General features: G+C 41.4%; 1 protein-coding gene across 1 annotated transcript in view; it reads left to right on the top strand.

The window, feature by feature from the left end:
- The window catches only part of LOC132979781 (seizure protein 6 homolog), a 138,882-nt gene that overhangs the window by 51,752 nt on the left and 60,497 nt on the right, over window positions 1-26,633 (top strand). The window contains exons 2-3 of the mRNA XM_061045604.1: window positions 10,240-10,773; window positions 12,953-13,086. Coding sequence (XP_060901587.1) covers window positions 10,240-10,773; window positions 12,953-13,086 — 668 coding nt within the window. The remainder of the gene's footprint in view (window positions 1-10,239; window positions 10,774-12,952; window positions 13,087-26,633) is intronic.

The raw sequence follows: 26,633 nt of genomic DNA, 5'->3' as shown, positions 1-26,633 counted from the left end.
AAACCCTGTCGACTGCATTTCGATTACGGATAAAACTGTCTGTGCACTCTGCTCATTAGACTGTAAATCGTTAAATCATTAAATCGTGCAGCTACACTGTTATAATCATGTTTCCCTTTTATTGGTGTGACACAAACCTGCAGCCTGAGTTGAATCTGGTTGTTATGCTGAAGTCTGGAAAGAAAGAATTGCTCCGGCTTGTTATCTCTGCACACACACTCGCACACTCTTTGGCCACTTGTATTTTACGTCACCGTTAACAGCATGCACCTGTGTGCTCGCCTCTACATCCAGTTATCAATCTGTTCCTGGTTAGCATTCACTCATTTCCACAGCTCTGAATGAATGTATGCTGGGGTCAGACACATGCAGCATAGAGAGCGCTGCTTCGTGTTGTCTCAGCAAGTACTCTCCCTCTAAATCACAATTTCTGGCATCGCTGCGCCGTCGGGCTGCCAAACAATTTCCATTTGCTGTTGTTTGATAGGTGGATCCAGGCTTTCTCTCTGGGGCTCTTTTGTTTTTTTTTTACAATAATTTGTTTGCCATCCGTGGCGGGGAAAGTGACAGCTGCCAGAACCTGAGCAAGTCTGAATCCTCTCTGATTATTGCTACACTTAGAGCAGGAGCCGGGTCCCTGTCTCTCAGCGGTTTTGGCACAAGCAGCGAGCAAAATCAAATGCAATAAAAGCATGTCTGGATTAGAGCTTGTTAAGCGAGAGAAGAGCCTTTAATTGCTCAGGCTTTGTACAGCTTCACAAAGAGGCGGCGTTGCTAATCTGTAGCTCAGGGGTGAATGTTTGTGAAGAAACAAGCAGAGATGTAAAGAGAGGTGCAGGGAAGAAAGGCTTTTCAGGAAGGATGATTTGAACACACACAGTCGATTAGCTTCTGGAGGATTGTTTTCATTTTCATTTTTTTTTTTTTTTTATCAAAACATGAGTCTAGAAGTTTTCATTCCGAAAGCTTAGATTACACATCACTGCGGTCTGGACTTTTTAAAGTCCTGCAGAGAAAACACAAACGTAGATTATAAAAATTGATTTGATTCAAGGACTGTTCTTCTTTCAATACCAATTACGATAACCTTACACAAACTTAAGATGCAGATGAGGAACATTACTACAGAAGTCCGACAGGTAAGTTAAACTAATATGAACGAGAAAAGAAAGACGGACACCAAAATGATTCCCCACACTGTCCAATATGAACATCCACCACCACCTACAGTAGGTAGTAGTACAGATGTTCTTAGGTAATTAATTTCCTCGTCGATTAAACAGAAATGTAAGACTGAGTCTCATGGTATGAAAACAAATAAAAAACAAACATTTATATGAAGTGTCTGCGGGTTATTGATGTAATTTGGTAATTGTTAATTGATGTAATTTGGTTTGCAGAGTGTGAAGTGATTTGTAGAATTGCAGAGTGTAGCTAATGTTAGCGGTGCTAGCACTGCCAGCCTCCCTGCAGGTTTATTTTTAATTTTTATATCATTTATTAATCCCAGAGTGGAAATTCTGGTTAACACTCTGTTATTTAGAGACATGCTCCTCCCACACATCGGTCTGAATCACACACATGCACAAACAGGACCTGAGGACATGTATTGGTGGAGAGATGTCAGAGTGGAGCTGCTACACATTGCTATGCAGAGAGCGCACCAGAGCAGCCGGGGGTTTGATGCCTTGCTCAAGGGCACCTCTGCAGTGCTCGGTAAGTGTCCTGGCACCTCTCCATCTACCAGACCAACTTCCATATTATGGTCCACACTGGGACTTGAAATGGCGACCCTCCGGTTCCCAACCCAAGTCTCTATGGACTGAGATACTGCCGCCCACATACATCCACGTGTCTGTGCTCAATGTGCTTACACATTTGCTCCGATTGATATGCCAGTCCAACCTGACATTGAACTTAAATACTCCCAAACTGTGCTGCTCCTATGAGATGCTATTCTGTTCACAGTGCTTATTTAGATTGGGGTACTAGAGCAGGGAGAACAGGTCCATTAACATCTACAACCAGTCTGTTGCTACAGCCCCAGGTAGTGATGGGTGGCTATGTTTCAGTTCGAGCACAACATCTGAGCGGCTTGACTGCAACAAGTAGTTACAGACAGTTCAAACCTAAACTAGCCTCCAGCAGAAAACCAACTACTGAGGTTGTTTTTCCTTTGATTAATTTAATTTTAGTTGTCTAGTTTAAATTTCTCTGACCTGTTTAACAATGCAGAGTTAATAAAACATCGTCAAATTTCAGATTATTCAACCTTCGAAAGTGAGATTCACTGCAGGATACTCCAACTTCCAAGTGTCCATAAAGGCTTTTCAGTGTTCAGACATCCTGTAGGCTCAAAGAGAGTGTTACAGATGTTCAAATTTTCCATGATTCCTTTCATCTGCTTCTAGAAAAAAAGCCAGGGCCGTGTGTTGGCACCGAGCATCGCTTCTCGTCTCTCTTAGCAGCAGATCAATGCATCCGCACTGATACGGGGCCTGAGCCGCCTATTGATCCACTCTGCCTCGTCTTTGTCCTCGGCCATTATGGTGATGAGAAAGCGACCTTTTCCAGAGGTGTCAGAGTGGAAAGGAGACTGTTTAACAGCTTTCACAAGAATGCAGCCCACTGGCAGAGACTGTGCCTCTTAGAGCTGGTTAAACGGATTTCTGCACCACACTGACCACAAAGTCTGATGTTCACGGTCCTGTATTTCCACTATGAAAGATGTTAGAGCATTATGTAGCCATTCTGCAAAATGGTAGATTCATCTATGTATTTTCTATCATTTTTCATGATTGTTTGTGATTTGTTTTTTGTTTTTTTTTACATCCTTGAAAGACTTTAAGGGAAATGTCATGATACAAAACCTGAGCTTGACATATTTTCAGGTCTTGACGACAATATGACCAAAGTTTTGGACTTGCTCCAGTCGATGCCTCAGCCTGCAGCAGTGAAACAGGTTGCAATGGCTGTAACGTAATCACACACATCCACTAAAGTTCTTGTTTTATTGTGATTTAAAAGGCTCAAACTGTTACTTTAAGTGTCTGACAACATTACAGAAAGGATCCCAGCAGAGATAGACCTATTTATATAAATAAAGATGTTATTTGTTTGAGGGGAAGATGACCTATCAGAAACAGCTGTTAAGACACTCTCTTGAAAGACACCAAGGGTGTAACAAAAATTTAAAAATAAAATCTGTAAAAAAAAAGGTGCTGTAGTTTCATGTAAACATAACTGCATTTTATAGTTGAATTATCAAGTAGCATGAAATGGTGAAATGGTGTACAGTAGAGGTCGAAGGTGCAGTGCTTGAGTAAATACACTTACATACAAACCATGGACATATTGTTCAGTAATGATAGTAGTTATTACATTTGTGGCAGAAGCAGCCGCAGCAGAGACAATAAAAGTTCTCATTTTGTCACATTTTATGCAACAACAAAAAAGGAGTGCTTATTCCATCCAGTCTCATTTGCGATTGAAATGTTCATTGGGCTTTTACTTTTCGAACAAAAGCAAAACCACCTGCTGTGTAACTCCTGCAGCACAATTTTCACATCAGTTATTGGTGCATGTTTGCATAAAAAGAGATTCATCTGTTTCCAGAGAAGAGTGTGTTGGTTTTGAACACGGTGCTGTCGGTGGTGCTCAGTGTTTCCTGAGCCAAAGGGGAGGCGTAGCAGCGTGTGTGTGTGTGTGTGTGTGTGTGTGTGTGTGTGTGTGTGTGTGTGTGTGTGTGTTTGGGCATAATGGTGGCTTTCTGTAGACCTGCTATTATTAAGCTTGCATGAATGAGCATCCCTGGCTGTGGAGCTGTGCGAGGAGCACGATCAATACGGTGAGGGAAATTTTGAAGTGGGTAACATTTTGCTACAGGCAACACTGGATTAAGAGTCTGGTTTGTATTCAGGGAGAGCGAGACGGTGACTTCGCAATCAATTCTGCCTCATATAAAAATCCAAAACATGCTGCAAATATGCTGTGTTTATACATGCACTGGGCAATGGAAATGATTCTCCCACTATTCTCCATTCAATTTAATCTTAGATGCTTTTGCTGCAGGGAGAACCAGGCATTTATTTCACACAGGTTTATATTGCAGGAAAGCCTTGTCCATGTTTTATCAGCATATTTGATAGATTCTTATTGATTGAAAACAGCACATCATATCTACAGGTCCATCTTTATCCATAGAGTTCATCACCACCTGACTGTTCCTCCATCCCACACCTCACCAGCTCTGACATGTGCATGATTAAAACAACTGAAGTAAGAAGTTGAGCTCTTTTTTCTCCATTTTTATTCATTCCTCAATTTCTATATTCATCTCATTTTTATTTCTCAGTTTATCCGAGTGTCAGTCTAGATAAAAAAGATCTCTCCATCAGTCATCCGCTTTATGTAGCTGTTTACGTTAAGAAAGGCTTTAAGCGACTTCAAGCAACAATGATGTCATCGTATCACATGACAGAGGGTCATTAGTGAACATCTGATAGTTTGTTTTTTATCTTGCACACATACTAGAATCATGTTTATTAGTTGGTAGTTTAGCAAACTCGGGTATCCTAATCTCTAAAGGCATCTGATGCAACCCTTACAACAGGGCACTAACTCTCTAGCTAGACTCTTCTCCTCTGTCGCCCCCCGGTGGTAGAACGATCTAATTAACTCCATTCGATCTGCAGAGTCCCTTTGCACCTTTAAGAAAAAGCTCAAGACCCTGCTCTTTCATGAACACCTACACATTCAATGATATTAATGATGATGATATTTAGGATTGTTTTGATGCTGATTATAAATCTCAACAACAGCCTCTGTGCACTTCCTGTCCGCACCTGTGTGTCTGATCAGACGTAAAGCTGTTCCTCTGCACTTACTTACGTTGTGTCCTCCTCTCTAGATCCTTGCTTGTGTTGTTCTAACTCTCTGATGTTCGTCGCTTTGGATAAAAGCATCTGCTAAATGAACAGTAGAATAATAAGGTTAAAGGGTATGAAAACGTCAAGGTGAAAAGGGGTCTTTTTATATATACTGTACAGTTGAGCTGAACAATCCATAGAGAGACTTTGAAATAATCCAGCGATCAGGCTTTGGCAGCAGCTGAAGGATCATTTCTCCCTTTCGTTTTGTCTCCGACTGTAACTCCTCTGAACTTTAATGATTGGGATTTGTATTGGACTCATGCTTTATTCAAAGGGAGGCTTAAATTCTGTTGTGGCTCTGTGACAGCCCAGGGGGAAAGACATCAAAGTGTCCCTTAAGGTGCTTTGCCCTTTTTCACACACTTCCTCTCCTGCTGCATCACAAAGATGAAGAGAAAAAAAAAAGATGCAACTGAAGAGGAGAAAAAGCAAAAAATCTGTTTCCTTTGTGGGCATGAACTTTAAAGACAGACTGACACTGTGTTTATGTTCAGCTTTGATGTAAATTATTCAGCTGTCCAATATTTCTGTCCGGCAGGCAGGTCTTCAGCATGTCAGCAGCTCAGGGACAGTAAGTTTAGTTTTAATGATTTTAATGCAGAGGTCTATGACCCCAGTGTTATGACTGATCGTAATGAAAATATCAGTTTCACTTCATTACTTCTTCTCTATGCAGAGACATTTCTTCTCTGTAATACAGTCTCTCCCTTACAGATAATAGGTTTATGTATTATGACTAAATTGTTTTTTAAGCACATCATCATGGTGGAAAATATATGATTTAATTTGCGCCTGGATTATGTTCAGAAGAGACAATTATTTATGCTCTTTTTTTCCCCGACACACCAGTGGAGAGTTGGAGGGGCTGGATTGAATTGCAGGGCTATAGAAAAGAAATTGGTAACTTCACTGCTGTGTCAATCTGAGTTAAATATGCAGAGTGAAAACGGCTTGCAGTCTCTTGTATGGATGCTGCAAAATGTTACTTACCTGGTCTGTTCACTCAGAATAAATTACAGCTGCTAATAGCTCAAAATTAAAATAATTCTATCAAAATCTAATTTACAAAGCATGCTGCGCTAATGATATTCAGGCCCAAACACGCCCAGAAGGTCGTCCTGCTCCATGTAGTTTGCTCCTGTTTTTGCATCTGAATGTGGGAAAGAAGTGATCTGCACCTTTACTCCGCCGGGAGCTGCACTCTCGTGCTGATGGAGCAAAGGTCTGCGCACTTTTTCAATCTTATAGAGGGACCAGACAGAAAAATGTGATATGAGGTTTAAAAAAAGTCTCCCTGAATGGAGTAACATTTTACATCTCCCAGTTACCATCTAGTCTTTGCAGACTTTTTTTTTCCCCACTGTGCATGGCTATCGGTGCCGGTGTTAGCCTATTAGAAGCTTTTTGCAGTGAGGCTGAAAGGGGCACATTTTTTTCCAAAATGAATACATAGTGGTTCATTTTAATATGCGTAAACTGCACCAGCGCACGGTTTGCATCTGCTTTGTGATCACGCCCCGTCTTTTTGACTTATTTGCACAGGTTTAGAGGGCAGTGTGAAACCTTCAATTTCTTTGTGTTTGAAAGACAAAATTAAAACAAACGTATTTGCATGTTTATATATATCTAGAATAAAAAATTGTAGTTGAGTCTTGATTTTTTTATTGGTGCTTCATCTCACATCTCGCAGGTACATTTTCACACTGTTCTTCGCACATGTGGGAGAGTGAGCTTGCAGAGCTTCTTGTCCTAGCTGATAAATATCTGGATGTTGGTGTTCTTATTTGCTATATTTGATTTTATTGCTCAAGGTAGTCTAGTTTTACATCCACACTAACACAAGCAAATAACACATTGCAAAGGAAAATGTGAGAAAAATATCTGTATGCATTATGTGAAATAATCTAAGTGTTTGACCATCGCTATAACATTTACTTTAATATGACCTTGAGTCTGTCAACTCACTTCGTGTCCTGAAGTGTTCTCAGTATTTCAACATCCAATTTGAGGTGGCCTTCATTTGAATCATCCCACTTGAAAACCAACTTTTTTTTGTAATTGTCTTCCATTCTCTTCCATTTGTATAATGAATAAAGATGATAAAAAGCTACTTGAATGGAGACCTGGTTCCTCTCATGCAGGTGGAAAGTGTGTTGTGCTACCTGTGGGCGATAGTTTTTGTGGTGTGTTCAAGTGCAAATTCTTGGTACAGACGTGTTCTGCATTCATCTGTGCTGGTTCATTGATTTATCTTTGGTTTGTCTGGGGCTAAAAGCTGCAAAGAACGGCTCTATCATGACAAGAATTTCTTTTCTTTGGCTCTGCAGATTTATATAATCTTCTTCACTCAGTTTTTATAAATACAAATATTTTCACTTTAGCTGATTCTTGATTTCATGACTTTTTCCCATCTTAATATGTCCATCATTGCTCCTCAGAACCTGATGCACGGTAAATATATTTTGTATAGACTGTAAAAAAAACAAATGGACACAGCCTCCATCAGGTCAGTTCATCAGGTCAGCTGGCATGGCCACTGCATTTTCTAGGTCTGGATTTTCTGCATTTTAGGCCATCACCATGTTTCTGGAGCCAGAAATAACCATATTTGGAGAGGAGTGAGTAAACTCATAACAACTTTATTCATATATAAAAGCACCTTTCATACATAAAAGCCTGCAGCCCAAAGTGCTTTATTAAGGAATGACAGAACAAAAAACAGAAACTGACAACGATAGACAGAATAATAGGAAACTAGAACGAGAATGAAAAGGGTACATTTATTTCAAAGCTATTCTCTCTCTCTGACCATGGCTAAGTCATTAGTTGCCCACAGGTTAAAAAATGTGAGTAATAAAGAAATCCTGTACCGTTAAAATGTCAGAAATGAGCTACAGAGACCAAAACCATTGTTGAGATAGCAGGCTGTAAACATGTATAGTCTATCTATCTATAGTCCTAAGTTTTTAACATGGGGCTCTATGTACATTGACTCACTTTTTGAGTCAGCCTCAAGTGGACGCTTGAGGAACTGCAGTTTGTGGATCTTATTTTTTTGCTTATTTCTTCCTGGACGTTGGTTACATCGGAACAGCTTCAAAGATTCAATTTACAATATCTGTTATTACAAATTAAGCTTCAAATACGACAAACACTGAGCTGCTGGAATGCACAGAATGTTTGGTCAATTTCTTGCTTAACAATTACTTAAAGAAATAGACTCACCTTAAGACTTGCAGTTTTTATTTCCTCATTTTAAAATGTGTCCAAATGCAAAATCAGATGTGTTTGTCTGCTCCAAAAAGCTTTGGCTCCATTGCATCAGCTCTCCCTCATACGTGGATATACATGAACAAAACTGTCTCCTCCTACAGAGCCTGCCATGTTTCATACACACACCTGATTTAGTGGATCTGACAGAACACACACAGCTCACCCAGAGTATGTACATTACCTTTCACACGTCGTAGCTGCAGGGTAATGACACACCTCCAGTCAGTCATTTTTGAATCTGTCTCATTCATTATTTTTCTTGTAGATTTACCTGCTTATGTGTCGGATTGTGTGTGAGGAGGAGCGCCGTGTGTGTGTGTGTGAGAGAGAGAGAGAGAGAGAGAGAGAGAGCAAGAGAGCACGTTGCTGCTGGGTGTGAAGTGGCACAGCTACAATAAAGCCTGATTGTTTGAAGCAGATAGCTATTAGCCGGCAGAGAGTGGGAGCCATTATGGTGGAAATGAAGCATTGTTAAAGAAACATAAGACTTCCCTCAGCGGATGATAGCCTCCTGAAGGGGCTCAGATTAGATCTCACAGGTGCACTTGGGAGGGGAGCACTGATCATTACACTGGGAGAATTATAGCGGCTCATCAAATCTCCTCAGGAATGAATATTAAGTCTTATTACGAGGAGGGAAGGAGCCACTGATGTGAGCAATTTGTGGGGGAATTGTTTGGGTTGTACTGCTCGGCGTTTTGCACAAAGTTTTCGCAGCGGTGTGAAAGAAGAAGTGTCGATAGGAAATATGGAAAAACTCTGCTTTGAAAGATGGAGTTTGCTTTAGGGAGCAGAGTGAGTGAGCGTTTCTGTCTCCATGCAGAAGCAGCAGACAGGTTCTCTGTGCCTTCATGTCAGAGTGGAGTACAGCGGAGCGGAGCAGCGAGCAGGGGGAGATAAAGAGGGTGACTGAATTTCAGATTTATTCCCCGGCTATGAAGTTATACTTTCTGCTGTCAAAATCACTGCAGCTCTGAGATCTAACACATTTCTGGATGGATAAATCAGTGACAAAATCGGAAAACCGCTGTACTGAATAGTGGAAAAATTAATGGTCTCTGCACTCATAATGTTCACAGCTTAAAGTGGCATGTAACTGAAATAAACACTACACTGCAATAAAGTCTAATATAATCAGAAATATGCATTATTTTTAACAGAATTGGACGGTGCATTTTAGTAAATGTTGTAAAGAAAGAAAATTACACAGTAAGGACAGTTAACGAGCTCTCCACTTCTGTAAAATTGCCCTAAGGCGTCTTCTACTTTACTGAAATAACAGTATAGAATATAACTGCACTTAATGCATATATTATTTTTATACAACTGCCTCCATGTGAGATCACATGAGATAATACGAGATCACGAGTGGTTGGGCGTTTCTCCTTCTGGCGCACATGATAATCTTAATCCCAGTTTGTAGTCTCTGCCTGTTGGAGATAAGAGAGAAGAATGACTGTGTCGTTTTTTTTCTTCATGTGAATGATGCAACATGGTTTAAAACTGATTAGAGGTCTGTAGTCTGAGACCAGCCTTAGGTGTACATATGCCTTGGATTCAGTGCGATCAAGTTTTATTTTTTTAAACGTGGCCCAAAGAACACAGATTTGATTTTGACAATTTTGTTCCACTGTAAAGATGTTTTTTTTTTGCCAAGTATAGAGAGATCTTGAACATTATTTTACCTTTTTTTTCTTCAATAAAACTTTTTTTTAAATCTTTACTCATGCCCTTTTTTGGAAGAAAGAGGTGCAAAAATAATTGTTTGATTTTGGCAGAATATTGCAGCTTTTGCACTTATATTTTTTGGCTTGAAGACATGTCGTGCAGAGATTTGTTTTTGCACCGGCTGGCTGCTTGCTGTAGCAGCATTCTACATCATTAACTATTGTAAATGGGATTGGCAGAGTGTTTAATGTCTGTGGATGGAGAGCTGTGGAGCCAGCAATCTCTGCACCTGCACGGCCAGCTGATTATTGAGTCTGTGCGATGAATCAATCCAACAAAATCTGTTATTCTCTTTCATTCTCTGCAGCCTCAGAGGATGCTCTCTCCATCACCCCGGGGGTCCCTCAGGAGAGCAGGTCTGGCCTGTACCCCACCACCCAGGGCTCAGGCGGGAGACCCCCTGTGGTCACGACGGCACCACCTGTCAACGTCCTCAACCACCATCCGGTCTACAGGAATCCTCACCAACACCACGACCTGCTCAATCCACGTGGTCAGCCGAACTACTTCGAGGACAGCGGAGGATCCACACCCCCACCCAAAACTTTACAGGCTTCAGATGTGACCACTGAGAGCTCTGATGTGCGAACAACCGTCGTCATGCACACATCAGCTCCTGCCGCTCACTCCAGCAGTCACGTCCCAGTCACAAGCGAGGTTTTAAAAGATTCAGAACACACTGAAATGTCACCGTCCTCATCTCCAGCTGCAGGAGAGGAAGATGAGGCGAGGAAGAATCAGACTGGACCGCAGCAGACTGTGAGGCCCAGCCGCGATGAAGAGGAGACCACCACCACCACCATTACCACCACCACCATCATCACCACCATGCAGAGTCCAGGTGAGAACACAGGTTAAGTAAATATCGTATTTTTTAACAAAGTGCTCTTATGTGGATGCAGGTGTGTTTGTCACTGAAAACTGAAATTTACTGACAAGGAAATTAAAAGTTTTAAGGATTGGATTAAAACAAGTCTGAGAGCTCCCCAAAACGTTGGGAAATTTTTTTTTTTGAAGCTTTTTGCTAGTATTTCCAGTATTTGATCATGTCTATAAACCCCTCTATTTCAGTCCTGCTCAGAACAGGCTGTTTCTGTGTCTGTACCTTTAAATGTTAATGAGCTGCGTCTGACCACGCCCCCTCTCTGGAAGGGCTTGGGAGATAATGGACTTTCTCGCTCCATGTCCTATTGTTTACGGTGAGAAGGCAGACTCAGAGGGCAGAACAAACACCTAGCTGTGGGAGTGTCACCCACCTGGCGGAGGGGTTACTGCCCTTTGTGATGTCATGAAGGGAAAATCTCCAAACGGCCTGTTTGAGCACACATCTGAAACATCTGAAACTCTGAAAAGTGGAGCAGGCAGAAGACGGAGAGGATGGACTTCTCTCATGAGTGGGGGGGTTGTAGACGGACTAGGGACACATATTAGTGTTAGAAAAACATGGTGAAGTGTATTTTGCAGAATATGTGACCTTTAAGTCCGGACAAGGTCCTAAATAAGAATACACATTAATCTCACACAGGCCAACTTTCATAACAGACAGCCAAAATGGTTCCTCCTTCAGTTATCAAAAAATATTGGAAGAATTCACTTTATCTCAGCTTGGATATTTCTGTACATAGTAAGTGAAAAATAGGGTTACATGTACCATTTGTCTTGGTAATGTTTAATACTTGGATTCAAATCAGAGCTACATGTAAACATGTTTCTGACTCAGTTAGAGCTCAGCGCAGAGGTTGTTTTTCTAATCTGAGAGCCCCCCTGCTGTCTTCACACCCTTCACTAATATCTCCTCTATTTGCATCTCTCACGAAACACACAGCCATGGGGCTGAACTAATTTTCCATCTTCATCAGTGCATCACTAACCCTTAATCAAGAAGGTCTAAACAGGGATGGCAGCGTCTCTTATGAAGAGGGAGGAGGAGGGAAACAAATATCAGGGTGGTGATTCACAGTGGACTCTGCAGGTCAGGAAGAAGCTTGATTAATCAGATCATCTGTGTGCAGGAGACGGCAGGATGAAGCAACACACACTGTAACACACTCTCAGACTCAGGCTGAATGACAACACTGGAGTGCAGTTATAATGCTGGAGTGGACTCTCCCTGAGGTGAAGAGGGGAAGGGACACAGACAGGATGTTCTTCTTCATGAAGCACTTCAGAAAAAAGTTAACTTTTTCAGCTCAGAGAGGGTGGGGGTGAGGTGGGGTTTTTTGGAAGGGGGGTTGAAGGTGATGGAGCAGAAACCCCCTGAAGGCCACTGTGAAATATTCTCTCCTCGGCTGTCCCATCCCAGGGCTAAGAGAGGATTAGAAAAGGAACCAGAGAGGCAGAGAAACTTCACACTGACTCATATAGAGTGTTAAAGCAGTCCTGTAGTCAAGTCTGCACTGCGCAGTATGTGCCATAGAGTTGCATTAGATTTGTGTTCTGGATCACCTACTTCAAAGTTATCACTGTGGCCTGTATATTCCTACATGGCCATTTGGCTGCACACTTAATTGCAAAGTAATTTTTATCCTGATATGATAATGAACAGATTTGATGGAGGCCTGATTATGTCCCTGATTCCACACCATTTTTAATTCAGTCTCATCAAGCTACAAGCTAGCTAACAGCTACTCTCAGCATTGGGGCCAATTAAGCAGAGCAAATAAAAAACAGCATTTTGGCTTCAGAAGGAACATTTTGCAAACAAAGATATTTTATAACATAGAGACCAACAAACAGACATGCTGACATAATAAAGTAACAGCTAGTATGCACTCTTAAAAACTATAACTGCATCATCTAATTAAGGTTTAGGAAAGGTCATGGTCATTGTCAGAGTTTTGTTGTCCACTGACTGATCAAGTTTGTTTGGAAAATAAGTCATTGGTTCCATAAATAAAAAACACCAAAACACCAACCCTATATGGTGTTTTAATGTAAACAGTTTGTGAATATTGTGAACACTGGTCTCCATGCGTGTCTGCAATGATGCATCATTTCCTTGTGTTTGTGTGTTCCTGCAGTTCCCTGCCAGCTGAACCTGACTGGACCAGAAGGCTTCATCGAGGCTCCTCCACAGTCCAGCTCTGCTTTCCACTCCACCATGGACTGCAGCTACATCATCACTGTGTATATGGGCTACGGAGTGGAGGTCCAGGTAAGAGACACTATAACATCCATCCATCAGCATGTGATGTTCTTTTTAATATCCTCCAGCCAGTCTGAAGTGTCCCGAAAATGATGATGTCTCGAATTATGAAAGTGTTATTTTCAATGCCTGAACAATGGGTGTGTATGTGACTTCTAGTGCAGCCAGCCCTTGACAAACTGCAGTTGTAAAGTATCCATCCTTCTTCTTTGGCTTCACTTTTAATTACATTCAATCAATCAATCAATCAATCAATCAATCAATCAATCAATCAATCATTATTTGTATAGCGCCAATTCATAACAAGTGTTAAGATGTTTTACAAAAGGTCATATGGGATAATATGCAGGCAGGATTTCTCCTTTTTTTGTAGTCCTTGCGTTCCTGTTGTCCACACTTCCTTGCCGATGAGGTGGATGTTGGAGCAGGCCGTGCATGAATGAGGACGGCGTTGGTTGTGGGGACGACACAGTCCGATGGTGGAGGCTGGGCGTCGGGCGTCAGTACAAGATGCTACATCCACTTTTTTATAAAGTCTATGGTGGAAAAACAGAACATACATGCAAGTTTTGGCTTTTTGTGTAACAGTTCTGATAAATACAGTCTTTAATGAACACAGTATGTCTGTATACTGTAATTATATGTACACCTTGTAAGTGTGGGAAAGTGATTACCATGATGTAGCTAATATGTTGTTTAGGCTTTTAAATCAATTTCCTATATTGCCTTTTCACATACTAACCATAGTGTGACCTGTGCCATGCAGGTTTAGTTTTATTTATACAGACACTGTGTTGTTGTCTCTCTGCATGTTATGGCTATGGACACACTCCCACAATGTCCGCTTGTGTCCAAGTCATTGTCCCTGTCACTACAGCGAGCATGGTGGTGTGGGCCGATTGTCAGATGGACGGCTTCAATAAGCATTTAAATTTTTCATCGACAATAGCTGCGCTGCCATCTCTGTGCAGCAGAGCAGAGATATACAGCTTAGACAGCAGCTGCTCTGACAGCACAGCAATTCACTGTTCATTTCACAAATGCAGGTCCATTATGTGTGCTCTCCCTCCTGCCATATGTTTGGATTTTATAAGAGGATTTCGCCAGAAGTACGTCACAGATATGCCGAAATGTTGCTTTCATAGGCCGACCAATTGTGAAACAGCAGCTTATGTTTCCTCACATGTATGACATGATGAAGGGCTTCGGATTATGAGGTCACTTAGAACATTTTTCTCATATATAGATTATTTTTAGTCCGTCTGAAGATTTTATTCCATCAAGCTAAAAGTCAATCCAGTCTTATCACCTTTCTTACACCCTTTGTAGGTTTAATCTTCCACACAGTTTTCCAGGACAAACGAACAGCTGGTCTTCTGAATGTGATTAGAATAAAAATGAATTGCATTTTGGTTGTCTGAGCTAAATATGAAGCTCTGTTCCCTCAAACCAGCAGGGCATTGTTCACAAAAACAGGGATTCTCGAGGTTTGCAGGGGACCTCTGGGTCAGTCAGGGGGATCTAAGGGGATTTCCCAGCTTTTCATTTCTCAACAAAAATCAATCTTTTATCAACAAAACAACAGAATGTCTGGTTATTTTTTGGTCATGAATTGTAAACATTTTATTTAATAAGAAATTTAAGGTAAATATCCAATCATATAGTTTGAAGTTTTTGTGCAGAGTAGGTCTATTAATTGTCATGAAACAAAAAGAGAAAACAAAAAGTTATTTTCCAAGCTTTTGAGACAAAATTAGCAAACACATTGAACTTAATTAGCCATTCCAGTTTTTGCACATCTGCCCACGCCAATATTTCAGGTTTTTGACGAGTTATTTAATGAAACAACAATTCTCTTAAATCATCATATTTTGTACAATGCAAAGAAAATGTGAAATGTGGTCTAATTGTTCACATTGACCAAAGTTTGACTGAACACAAGAACGTTTTTGAGATGCATTTTTTGTTTTTCCACAATCCATAACTTTGTTTAAATTAAAGACGTGTAACGACAAGAAACTGACTTCTGCTAAATATGACAACAATTTATTAAAACAAACACAAAACATAGTTCTGAGATTTTATTCAATAAATGACCATAGATAACTTTTAAAAACACATTTTTATTAAAAAGCCTTCTTATAATCCCTTGTCTTATCCGTGATGTTTTATTTGTTTTACTTTTAACTTTAGTCAATCTTTGGCTTAGTTGGTTCTGTTTAATTCTCTGTTAATTGGTTGGGTCCTACATTGTTGTTTTATTTTGATGATTTTAATAGGATTTTATTGTTGTGTATTTTTCTGTAAAGCACTTTGTGACATTGGTTTTGATAAGTGTTTAATCAATTAACTTTATTATTATATTATTATTATAGCACTCATAACAATCACATTTATCACAGAAGACCTATTACTTAAGTGTTTGCTCCTCCCCTTTGCAGGCAACATTTCTCACTGCTAGCTTTAGTATTAGTGTGTGTGTGTGTGGGTGTGTGTGTGTGTGTGTGTGTGTGTGTGTGTGTGTGTGTGTGTGTGTGTGTGTGTGTGTGTGTGTGTGTGTGTGTGTGTGTGTGTGTGTGTGTGTGTGTGTGTGTGTGTGTGTGTGTGTGTGTTTGGTGTGTGTCTGTGTGTGTGTATGTATCTTTCAGTCTAATTGAAAAGGAGGACTGCTGTCCTTCATGGTGGTTAAGTTGCCAATAACCATGCTGAATAATTTCCCATTGGACCTCAGGTTTGTCACAGCAGAGAACTCTATTGGTGTTAAAGCTAAGTGGGTCTACCTGTGCTGCCTGCTCTTCTTCCCCTGAAAAACATCCTGTTCATGTGAAATCGGTATTAACATACATTTTAACACACTGCCCTCTGTCTCTGCTAGAACTACAAAAAAAAGTATTCCCCATTATTGAGAGTCAGTGGACAGTCGTGTGATTGTCAGAGACACTCGATTGATTGATTTAGACAAAGTAGCCTCTGCCGTAAAGTGAATTAACAGTATTCAGGACACCTGAGGGCAGAGTGATGTAGTTTAAATGGTTGAACTGTATATCCTGTTTAACACTGCCTTTCTAGACAGGACTCTTACATTCACCTTCATTCGGTCGCTCTGAGCCGACATCGGGTGGCAAAACTGCGTCACGGTAAGCGTTGGACCAGGCAGGATGGATCTGTGTCTGAGTGTGTGTGTGTGAGGATTGCGTTAATATTACACTGTTGTGTGGTTCAAGGTAAAAATGCAGAGGAGAAGTGATGGTGGAGCATATATCAGCACTTGTGGAAAGCCTCTTGTCCAATGAGATCAACGGTTTGTTACAAACTGTTACTTACTGTTGTTGTAACTTTCATTCATTGATTAAGCTGTTTAACATTTTTGTCAAATTTGAAGTAATTAATAACTAAGAAGATCCAAAGAAGTTGAAGACATGAGTGAATAAAGCACCTCTTTTCCTCAGAGTAGGGTGTGTTCGAGTTGATAAACAGCACATACCAGCATTGAGCAGGCTTTAAAAATCTCTGCAGATGTCCAAAGTCACCTCCACAAATGTGTTTGGCCTGCAGACGGTGGCAGGCGCTCCGAATGATTACAGCCATTCTATCCACTCCAGGGCATTCAGCCCCGGTTTGAAGCGTCTGACCTTTTTGCAGAGGCTTATGTGATGATTTAAGTAGCGCCCTTGTCTCTACCTGAAAACCACCTCATCCACATGATTAACTCCAAGAGCTTTGCTTCCTGCTGCTCATAAAATATACAATGGCCATTACACCGCTGACCTTCCAGATGCCATGGCCTAATATATTTAGGATAAAAAATGAATATGTGGTTGCAAATCATCGTCGATGATGTCTCGCAGCTGCTTCCTGTCTCCGCTTTTTAAGGGAAGAAGAGGAAGTAGAGGAAGGAAATGTCAAAGAAACAGAAAGAAAAAGGAAGAAGAAGAAGAGAGGAGGGAAGGTGTGTCAGGCAGAATGGGAAAAGTTGAAATACAATGTGAGAGAAAGGCTGAATGTTTCTATCAGAGACGGGTGGACTCTTAAGACTCGGTTTATAACAAATCTGTGAAAACTAGTGATTTAATGCAAATCATTTTTTAATACTCATTTTCATACTAATTCACATTGAAGCTAAGATGAAATATCACTTTGCTTTTCAAAGACGGAGTGAAGGGAAGAGGCAAAGGGAGGTGAAAAGAATGAAAGACAGGAGGCTAGAGAGAGACAAGAAAGGTGACCAGAGAAACAAGACGATATCAAGAAAGATGAAGGAATGAGGGGAGGACAAGAAGGGCGGCAGGTGAAAGAGACAACAAGAGGATAAGCGGAGGATAGAGCAGAAAAGAAAAGGTAGAAGAGTAGAAGAGGAGGAAGTGATAAACAGACTTTACACCTGAGATAAAATAAACGCAGTCCTCGCTTATTCTCCATTTACTTTCATTATCAAAAACGACTCCCGTGTCCGGATGTTGCCGAGCGGCGGCGGCGGCGGTGGTGTTTAATTAATTGCTCATGGATTATCTGTCCTCTGCTTTTGTTTGTTTACGGACCTCTTTAAAAGTGCCTCAGCTAAAACGTCTTATCAGCTTCTTCATAAGTAAATTGGACGAGGGCCCCTCCCCGGATAGACGCACTGAAACAAATGTGGAATTCAAATAATGTTGGACAAGCGTGAGAGATGTCAGGTGGACGTGGGAGCCTTTTATACACTTAGGGTTTGGCTTCTAATTTGTTTTATCGCATAATCAGGCTCATTAATCTACCTCAGAGGTCTTTATTAGCCTCCCTGCAGGATCACAGCAGCCTAATTTGATTGTCTTTTTTGTACAAGATAAGTACGATTTTACCCTGATGCTTGACTTTGATTAAAGGGATTATTAGTCAAGTTTGGAGCTTTACCAGGTAAGAACCCTAAATAACCTGCAGCAGGAGCAGGAGCAGCGCAGCAGAGCTCTGAGATCTCCAAATCAGCTGAATTGTACATTTAAGAGGCAGAAACCTTGAGCAGAACCAGACTCATGTTGAAGAGCCATCTGTGTAGGGGTTGGAAAGTTGGGTAGAGGGCAATGCAGAAAGAAGAAGACGGATTGGGACAATCGGAGCAGAAGCAACAAAAATAACAATGAATAAGATCGATGAACAACAGGCTGATATGAATAGTTTCAGCTCTAAGATTCACTTTGATATTTATTATAATGATAATAGATGTAAGGCTGATATTATAGTTATAGCGGTTGGAGTCAGGAGGGGGGGGGGGGGGGGTCCACAGCAGCAGGCCGTCCACAGCAGCAGGCCGTCCACAGTAACCACCAACGGTCCTGAGGAACCTATGAGACAAGAGAGCTCAGAAGCTACCAGGAAGATATATGGTTGGTAACTGAAATGGTACATGAAGATTTACAGATACTGACAAACAGTAATAAGATGTGAATGCATACAGAGAGTGATAGAGTGAGAGAGAGAGAGAGAGACAGAGATAGGCGCTCAATGTGCCAGGTCCCAGGGCAGTCTAAGCCTATAGCAGCATAGCTCAGGTCCATTCCTGGGCAAGCCTTAACTATCAGCTTTATCAAAAAAGAAAGTTTCAGGACCTACTCTTGACAATACAGAAGCTGGCCGTTTACCGCTTGCTAACTTGTTAGCGGGGTCAACCAGAAGAAGGCCCAATTGTAACAAGCGTAAAGGGGGCATATCGCCACCTACTGTAGCAGAGTCAAACATACTTTTGTCAAAAAATCGAATCTCCCCTGGTGTTTGTATGCTGACACAGGGACAGGAGTCCAGTTAAATTGTACATTTTAATATGGGGCTCTATGGGGATTGACTCATTTCTGGAGACAGCCTCAAGTGGACATACAAGGAACTGCAGTTTTTTTTGCACTTCTGCACTTTCTTCATTTTACAGCCGCTGAGGTGGCTGCTCAGAAAGTTTATAAATTGTCAATATTACATTATTATAATGTTCTGTATACAAATAAAGACTGTAGTCTATTTAAATAGCTCACATACAGTAAACTCTTTTCTCTCAGCAAATGTGGATAACTGGATGGTGTTGTGTTATTCGTAAAGCTCTTTACAAATCTATTCGTAAAGAGCTTTACAATGTTTGAACTTCTCTAAAAAGCCGTGGGGATTCATGTTGACTCACAGTTTGGCAATGTGGCAAAGAGGATGAAGATTTTAAATCTGAGTCTTTACATGTTCTCGAGGGTTCCTCCTTCCTCACTGTCTGAAGAAATGATTGTTTCTGCCTGTGATAGACTGCAGATGTGTTCAGGCTGTATGGGGAAATGCATCTCTCAGTAAGAAGGTCATTTCTTATTCTCGTAAATTCATATACCTCAGTCACTCCTCACCGTGCAGGTCCTGAGGGTCTGGATGTTGAACTCTAAGAGTGTGAAGGTAGCCCAGGACTGCACTCAGAATATGTGAAAAGTGCTTTGGGTATAGGAGAAAAGAGAGTTCATCACCCTGCCCAGGCAGCCCCCCGAGGTGAGCTTTGTTCAATCTCCTCTTGCTCACCTGGCCACGCTCCCCAGAAACGTGCAGGAGCTCTGGGGTCGCATTCCTTATCTGAGGACATAATAAGACCTTGTGGCAACACAGAGACTGAATTACATCAGATAGACGAGAGCTGTGCAGGGAATGTAAGAAAGCGGTGTGAGGCGTTTCTTTTCCACGATAAAAATGTCCTCGTACACAGATACAGAAACATCTTTTATAAGGCTGAAGAAAGCCTGTCATTGAACATTCACTCAGACTCTCACAAAGGTGTGGTTGTCATAGCAGCAACCCATTAATAAAAAGCAATATGATCATGATTGTGTGATATTTAGGGTGCTTATTTAATGGCAAAGATGAAGCCTTGACCACAGTTGACAAGTTTCACAGCCTGATTGTGTTTGAAAGACCTTGATTTACCAACTTTTTTAAATCCTAAACAGACGACGCCGGGGGCATTATTTTTTAGTTATTGGAGTTTGTGATTACTGTGTATTTTCTGTAGAACAATTTGTCACCGTTTAGGGTTTCTAAATGTGCATTTTAGAGGCTTCAATATTGATACTGCTGTGAGCTGTGACACTGTGCTGTGATTGCTTTGACAGTCTTCTTGTTTAATGAGAGGCTTCCTGGTGTCTGCAGCCCGAGCACGAATCCCTGCTGACCGCATAAAGACGAGCGACGAGGCCAAACAGCAATCTCCCCGAAGAGAGCTCGAAACAGATACAAACAACAGTCAGCAAAGGTTCGGCCCCCGTATAGTGCAGGGTATCGACTCACCGATCAATACCCTGAACTGCTTTAGCTGAGCCAGACTCCACCTCGGTTCAATAAGACACAGTTCTATCTTCAGTCCCTGTCTGACTGATGGCAGAGATTGATTAGGAAGCATTCGTCAATGCTAAGACAGTTTCTAAGCGCAATGGGGTAACATTCAGGTCCCGTGGGAACAGCTGCCCCCGTCACTCTCAGGTATTTTTCTGTTCAATTGCAACGTGAGCATGTCCCTCACAGGTTAACTTCCTCCTCTTTAGTTATTTGCTTGTAATTATGAGGAGTCATAATTTCAGCTCGCATACTGTCGCTGCTGAAGCATTGCACCGTGTGTGCACACTGAGGCCTGTAGGTTTATCGTGTTGTCACCCAGACTAATAATCCAACGCATGCTAAACGACAGAGGACTGAGAGAGAAGCCACATACTTAGGAAGGATACCTGAAGCAGGGGATAATTAATTCGACCCGAGCTGCACGCCGATGCTACATTATGCATGAGCTTCATTAGAATAAACATGCGTTTCTTTACCCTTTGGCTCCGTCATTACTTTCTGCACTGTCAGAGAAGTATAGAGGTCGACTTAGGTTTCCTTTCAAACAGTTAATTGCTATGGTTACACTTTGAAAATATGGTTGAGCTCCGAAGTACAAGACTGTTGCCGTGAGCTAAACTTTGTGTGCAGTACAGTAAAGGGCACACTTTATTTTCTCATTTGTTCAGCTGTGTGTGTGTACAGCTGAGCATCCAGTTGTGAAAAGGAAAGCTGTTAAGTCATTGAAAGCTATTACAGGCCTGCCAGTTCCTGTTACTTTTTTTTTTTTTTGTGCCAGCTGCACCTTTTGCAATGTCAACGCAGTCTTCTATAAGCCACATTCATATGCAGATATTCTTCAGATTTACATCAAATGACTCTGCTGGAGTGCAGTGTCATCACTGTGACCTTCATACAGCAGTGCAAAGTGAGGGGGGGGGGGGGCTTTACCTTCATCAGCATCCTGCAATGAGTCACGTCTCAAAGTCAGCGTTGACACCAAATGTCTTTTCACTCTCAAATGTATGTATGTTATAACATTATGAAAATAGGTTTGTTGAGGTCAGAGTTGCAGGCAAGGTTTACCTAACTTTCATTTAAGGGCCTACATTTTTGAAAGATGCAGGTTTTAAATGTGTGTGCTGACTCTTTTAGAGCTTTAACAGTCTTTCCCAAACATAAACACAATGTTGTTATCATGCACAGAGAAGAAGGTAAGGAGAATTTGAAAATCAAGTGTGTCCTAGGTGTAACTTTCAATAATATGAAATAGGAAATATGTATGCAAATTGCAAGAAAAAGATCATTTTACAATGTACAACCATAGAAAGAGGCAAAGAGCTGGAGCTGAGGTGGGCCTTAAACCTCCTGAGAAACAGCTAGAACCGGCCCGACTGTCAGTCATATCCGCAACGCCCCTTATTATGAATAACTCTTATCCTTCATAAAATCAAAGTGGATAAGTTATAAACAGATTCACCCCTTGTAACCTCCCTGTGTGCATGTGACATCAGGGGCGTGGCAGCAAGCATCAAGTGGACACTCAAGGAATTGCAAGTTTTTGCACTTTGGCACCGGCCTCATTTTTCGACACCAGAGGTTGCCACTTGGTTTTAACCTTTGTCAGTGTATGCACTGTTTTAAGTAGTAGGGCTACTACTGTAATTCTTGCACTTGATCAATTGGTCAACTGGTACACCTACCTTCATTGTCAATGGCATAATGGTGGGGCAACGTTGTTTCACCGCTGATCAGGTCGCAAAACGGCATCTCATTAAACGTTGGACCCATCTCTGTGTGTCTATGTTAAGATTGTGCCGTTTGTTTCCACATCTCGCTTCATGATCAAGTTCAAAAGGGAGAACCATGTGCCACTCCATCTGTGTGTGCCGCCATCTTTGATCTGAAATCCCTGCAGAGTGATTTGTCTAAGGACTAAAGTTTGGCGCCAAACCGTTTCGTTTTAAGTTTGATGCAAGACAGGAACCAAAATCTCGCCTTGTCAGAAACGATGATTACTAATCCTTAATGAGTGTATTATCGCAAATGACATTGTTGTTAGGGAATGTTTCCAGAAAAAGAGCCAGTTTGAGTGAGGTAGATATGTGCAGGTCTTGCAGTTATCTGCAGAGATACCATGTGAGCAAGGTCGAACACCCCCCCTTTTCCCGTTTGTACGATCCAGAGTGCTTCACATCACTCAGAGATGACGATCTAATGAAAGATCCTCGTACTCAGCTCGTGGTGCCTTCAAGTGCATTCTGCCAAATAGCTATTAACATGCCCTCCACTCTGTGATTGCCTTTCAGAGAGGAGGAAATTGGAGAAGGCGATAGATTGGGCCGGAGGATTAAAATGGTGGCGGGGTTGATTAGATAGCAGCAGCCTGTCAGGATCTCATTGACCGGAGGAGAGGATGTACAGCAGCACAGGCCCGCTCTATGAATGACTACATTTCCCTATTTAATCAGGACGTTGTTTTTCTCTGTGTGTGGGATTGTTTTGTTTTTCTGATGGCTGCAGGAATGTGCAGGCATTGCCTGACGTTTTAACACAATGAAGAGGTAGAACTGAATAATCTCACTTTGTGCCGAGGACAATGACTGCACTGCATGAGTTGTCAATCGTTATAATTGTTATCCATTCTACGATATATATTATCTTGTGAAAGTACTGTTCCTTTTTGTATTTAATACTTTGATTTCATTAGTTTGAAACTTGGTAATATAGGTAAAAGTTCCAGAAAATAACAGGTGTGAATTGATTTGATTGGCAGACGGGAGGCGTTGAATTCAAAACAAAAAACAGTTCACAAAATGTGATCACGTATGACTTAATAAAGCTTGCCTGTTGAATACAAAGACCTTTTTCTCTGTATCCTAAAGCCAGCTTGTGTGAAGGCTAAGAAGGAGGAGGCTGGAGTTTCCAAAAAGCAAAGTGAAAAGTCAAGGGCAAGAGGAAGGAGAGTGTGTATAAAAGTGTGTGTACCTGCCCCATGATTTCTGTGTGTGTGTGTGTGTGTCTGCGCGTGTGTTTGTGTGCGTGCACCAGTAAGCAAAGGTGTGAGTGTGTGTGTGTGTGTGTGTGTGTGTGTGTGTGTGTGTGTGTGTGTGTGTGTGTGTGTGTGTGTGTGTGTGTGTGTGTGTGTGTGTGTGTGTGTGTGTGTGTGTGTGTGTGTCTTTGAGTGGTGAATCAAAGGCCTTATGTGCAGGGCTGCACAGAGCTGATAGCTGACCCATCAAGCGTGGTCCACCTGAAGCAGAATAAAAAACACCCACATCAGAAAAAGCCCCAGCAGAGAGAATTTCTAAAGTGCAGCGCTGCACTGTGCACATCTAAAAGACCTACCTCAGCCACAAACACTTGCCTCAAATCCTCCGCCAACAATGAGCGCTTACAAAAGGCAGAGCTGAGGGCAAAGAGACCACAAAGAGGTAGAGAGAGAGAGAGAGAGAGGAACATACTTGTGTCCTTCACTCTTCAATCTGCAGCCTGTCATGCTCGAGCTGTATACTTCATGTCAGCAACACACTTGTACTCTGTGTCGTTTGAAGGAGAGGCCAAAAGTCTACACTCGCCTGTCTGTGGAGATCAGTTCTCAATGCACAGGTTCAGTTCGAGTTCAAAGACTTCTTCTCTACATTATTGCAATCAATGATTTTCCTCCAGTTGTGATCTTTGGTACCCAAACAAATGGGAGTTGTTCCATGCAAATTGTGCAAAACACCTGCACTTTGATAAGGAAAGAATATCACTTACAGATGATGGACTGAAGGAGAAGACCTTTTGATGGATAAACAAATACAGAAATGTGAAATTTTGAAATCTTTCTGTTTTTGAATCAAGCTTCTGCTGTAAGAGCAGAAACTTGATTCGTACACTGCGATGGCTTACTACCAGAGTGATTTCAAAACCTTCCCTTCAGCACACAATTGATGAGATTGCAGGGATCTTTTACAAACATCCAGCTCCAGTTCCCATTTTCTCTTTGTAGAGAGTTTGCAATTCAGAGGAGAGAACAACCCCAATCAGTGTCACTGCTTGTTTTTCACACCGTCGCCCTGGTCGACGGCGACAAGAACAATCCCAGCTTGATGATGCAGTCACGACTCCTCTGCTGCAGAATTAAGTGCAACTCCATGTTTCTCTGCTCCCCTGGAGTGATGTTAAGTGAGGCTCCACGTGAAAATCCTATAATTGAACCTCTTTCAGGTCCTTGCTAGTTTTTCTGAGGACTGTGCTGCAGCAAAACAGGAGAGAGAAAAAACATTTACCCCTGGTCTGTCTCCACCCAGCACAGGTTAAGAGTTAATTTATTTAAAATTCTTCTGCAATTTCAATCAAAAGTCAACAACAAAAAGTTTCACCACCATTGGACAGCTGAAGAGAGGAACAGAAGCACAGAGAGAGGTTGTCAGATAAATGACAGTTTGAATGAACCTGGTCAATGTTCGATTCATGCAATCAGATCAAATATGTGACAGCAGCTATGTGTATGCTTTTTAGGTGTTTTAATTCATGTTCATTTGACTTTGATGGCACCAGGTTTTGTATATACTGCTTTCTACCATAGACTGTATATAAAGATTGACGGATAAACAGCCGCCTGGTAGTGAAGTCAAAAGATTTAGATCTCCCCCTGCTGACTGGCTGCAGTATAGATCGTAACCCCGCCTCCTCTATGTTCACAGATCGGACAAGGGGGAAATCAAAATGCCAGACAGACTCATTTTTATCAAACCCGATTTGGTCATGATAGGTATTATCACACAATTCTTTTTTTTTTTTTCTCAGAAGTTTCTTTGAATTAGATGCTATAAACGTTCTTTTATAGTATTTGGTTATGCGAAATAAATACAAATATCAAGAAATAATATTGTATTTCTTTTGTCAGATGTGTGGCTCAAACTATTTCTTTTATCTGTTTAAATAAAAAAAAAACAACAGAATAAATCAACAGTCATCAGCATCTGCATTCAACAGTTGTTGCTATAAATATTTGTTCTCACAACAAGACAGAAGTAGAGTCTCAAGAGGTTTTAAACTCAGACAGAAATAACTTTAAAAGAAAACAAAGAGACACAGGCACCCCTGAGAGGTTAAATGAGTAAATGTTTGTTTGTCAGAGACGAGGGGAGCGAGACATACGACTCGTTCCGGGGGAGTGTCAGAGGAGTCAGTGGTTGTTTTATTGAATGCTGCTGTCTATAGAGCCGTTTGACTGCTGTTCATTGAGCTGCTCTCTGTCTGAGTGTAAACACAGAGTCATGAGGGAGAGGAGGAAGAGGAGGCAGCTTTTTCCACACATGAAAGGGGCATCGTCCCTGGTTCAGCGTGGGCTGTGCATTCTGGGAGTTTGAACAGATACGGCGTTCCGATGCAGCAACTTCGTAAAAACCGCAAGCGAGGTAACCACGGGGCGTCTCTGTAGCAACTGGTGATGTAATAAACACAGGATCATGTTAAACTGTAGCTGATGGAAATTAGGTCACAGTTCTGAACGCATGGAGTGATTTTCTCTTCATGAAATCATCCATCTCGTCTCTTTAGTGTCTCAAAAATGCATAAATCAAGTTTTTCCACTCATGTTAGCTGATTCATCAGATGTCGATTGATCTGCTTTGAGTTTGTACCAATCTTGCCCTTTCAGTCAAACACCCAGATCTGCTCAGGCGTGGGAGCTGCTTTGATTTTTTTTGTTTTTCTGGACTTGTCAGGTGGATGTGGCTTTTATATTATATTATATATATTATATATTATATTTTATTTCCTCCTATATTCTCCTCATTGACAAACCAGCCTAAGATGTAAATTTCATTCTGTGTCTGTGCGTCCATACAGTACACTACACTGCGCCTATGTTTTTCATTTACACTCTCACCTTGCTTATCTCTTTTTCTGTGCATTTTTTTTTTTTTTGCAGCCTTTGCAGTGATTTTTTCCGCCTCTCATTCAGGCGTGTTGCATAAAACCAATTTAGTGACGTGCGTGTAGGGATTCTGCTGATAATGAAACAGCAATAGGCGAGGTGAATGTTAAAACAAGATAAGTGCAGAGCTGCACAGTGAGTGGATGTGCTCCTGCTATAGGAAAATAAGGATCTTTTTTTTTTTCCAGCTGGGGAGGAGAGTATGTTGAATTGAACACAGTATGATACATGTATGATCATGTCAGATGTTGCAGCCCATCATACAGCCATACAGTGCCTCACATTTCCATTGATTCAGGTGTGTAAAAATATAAAATACAGAGAAGAGACA

The sequence above is a fragment of the Labrus mixtus genome, chromosome 9, assembly GCF_963584025.1.
Source record: "Labrus mixtus chromosome 9, fLabMix1.1, whole genome shotgun sequence".
Classification (NCBI taxonomy): Eukaryota; Metazoa; Chordata; class Actinopteri; order Labriformes; family Labridae; genus Labrus; species Labrus mixtus.
This window is presented reverse-complemented; position numbering and strand designations above follow the sequence as displayed.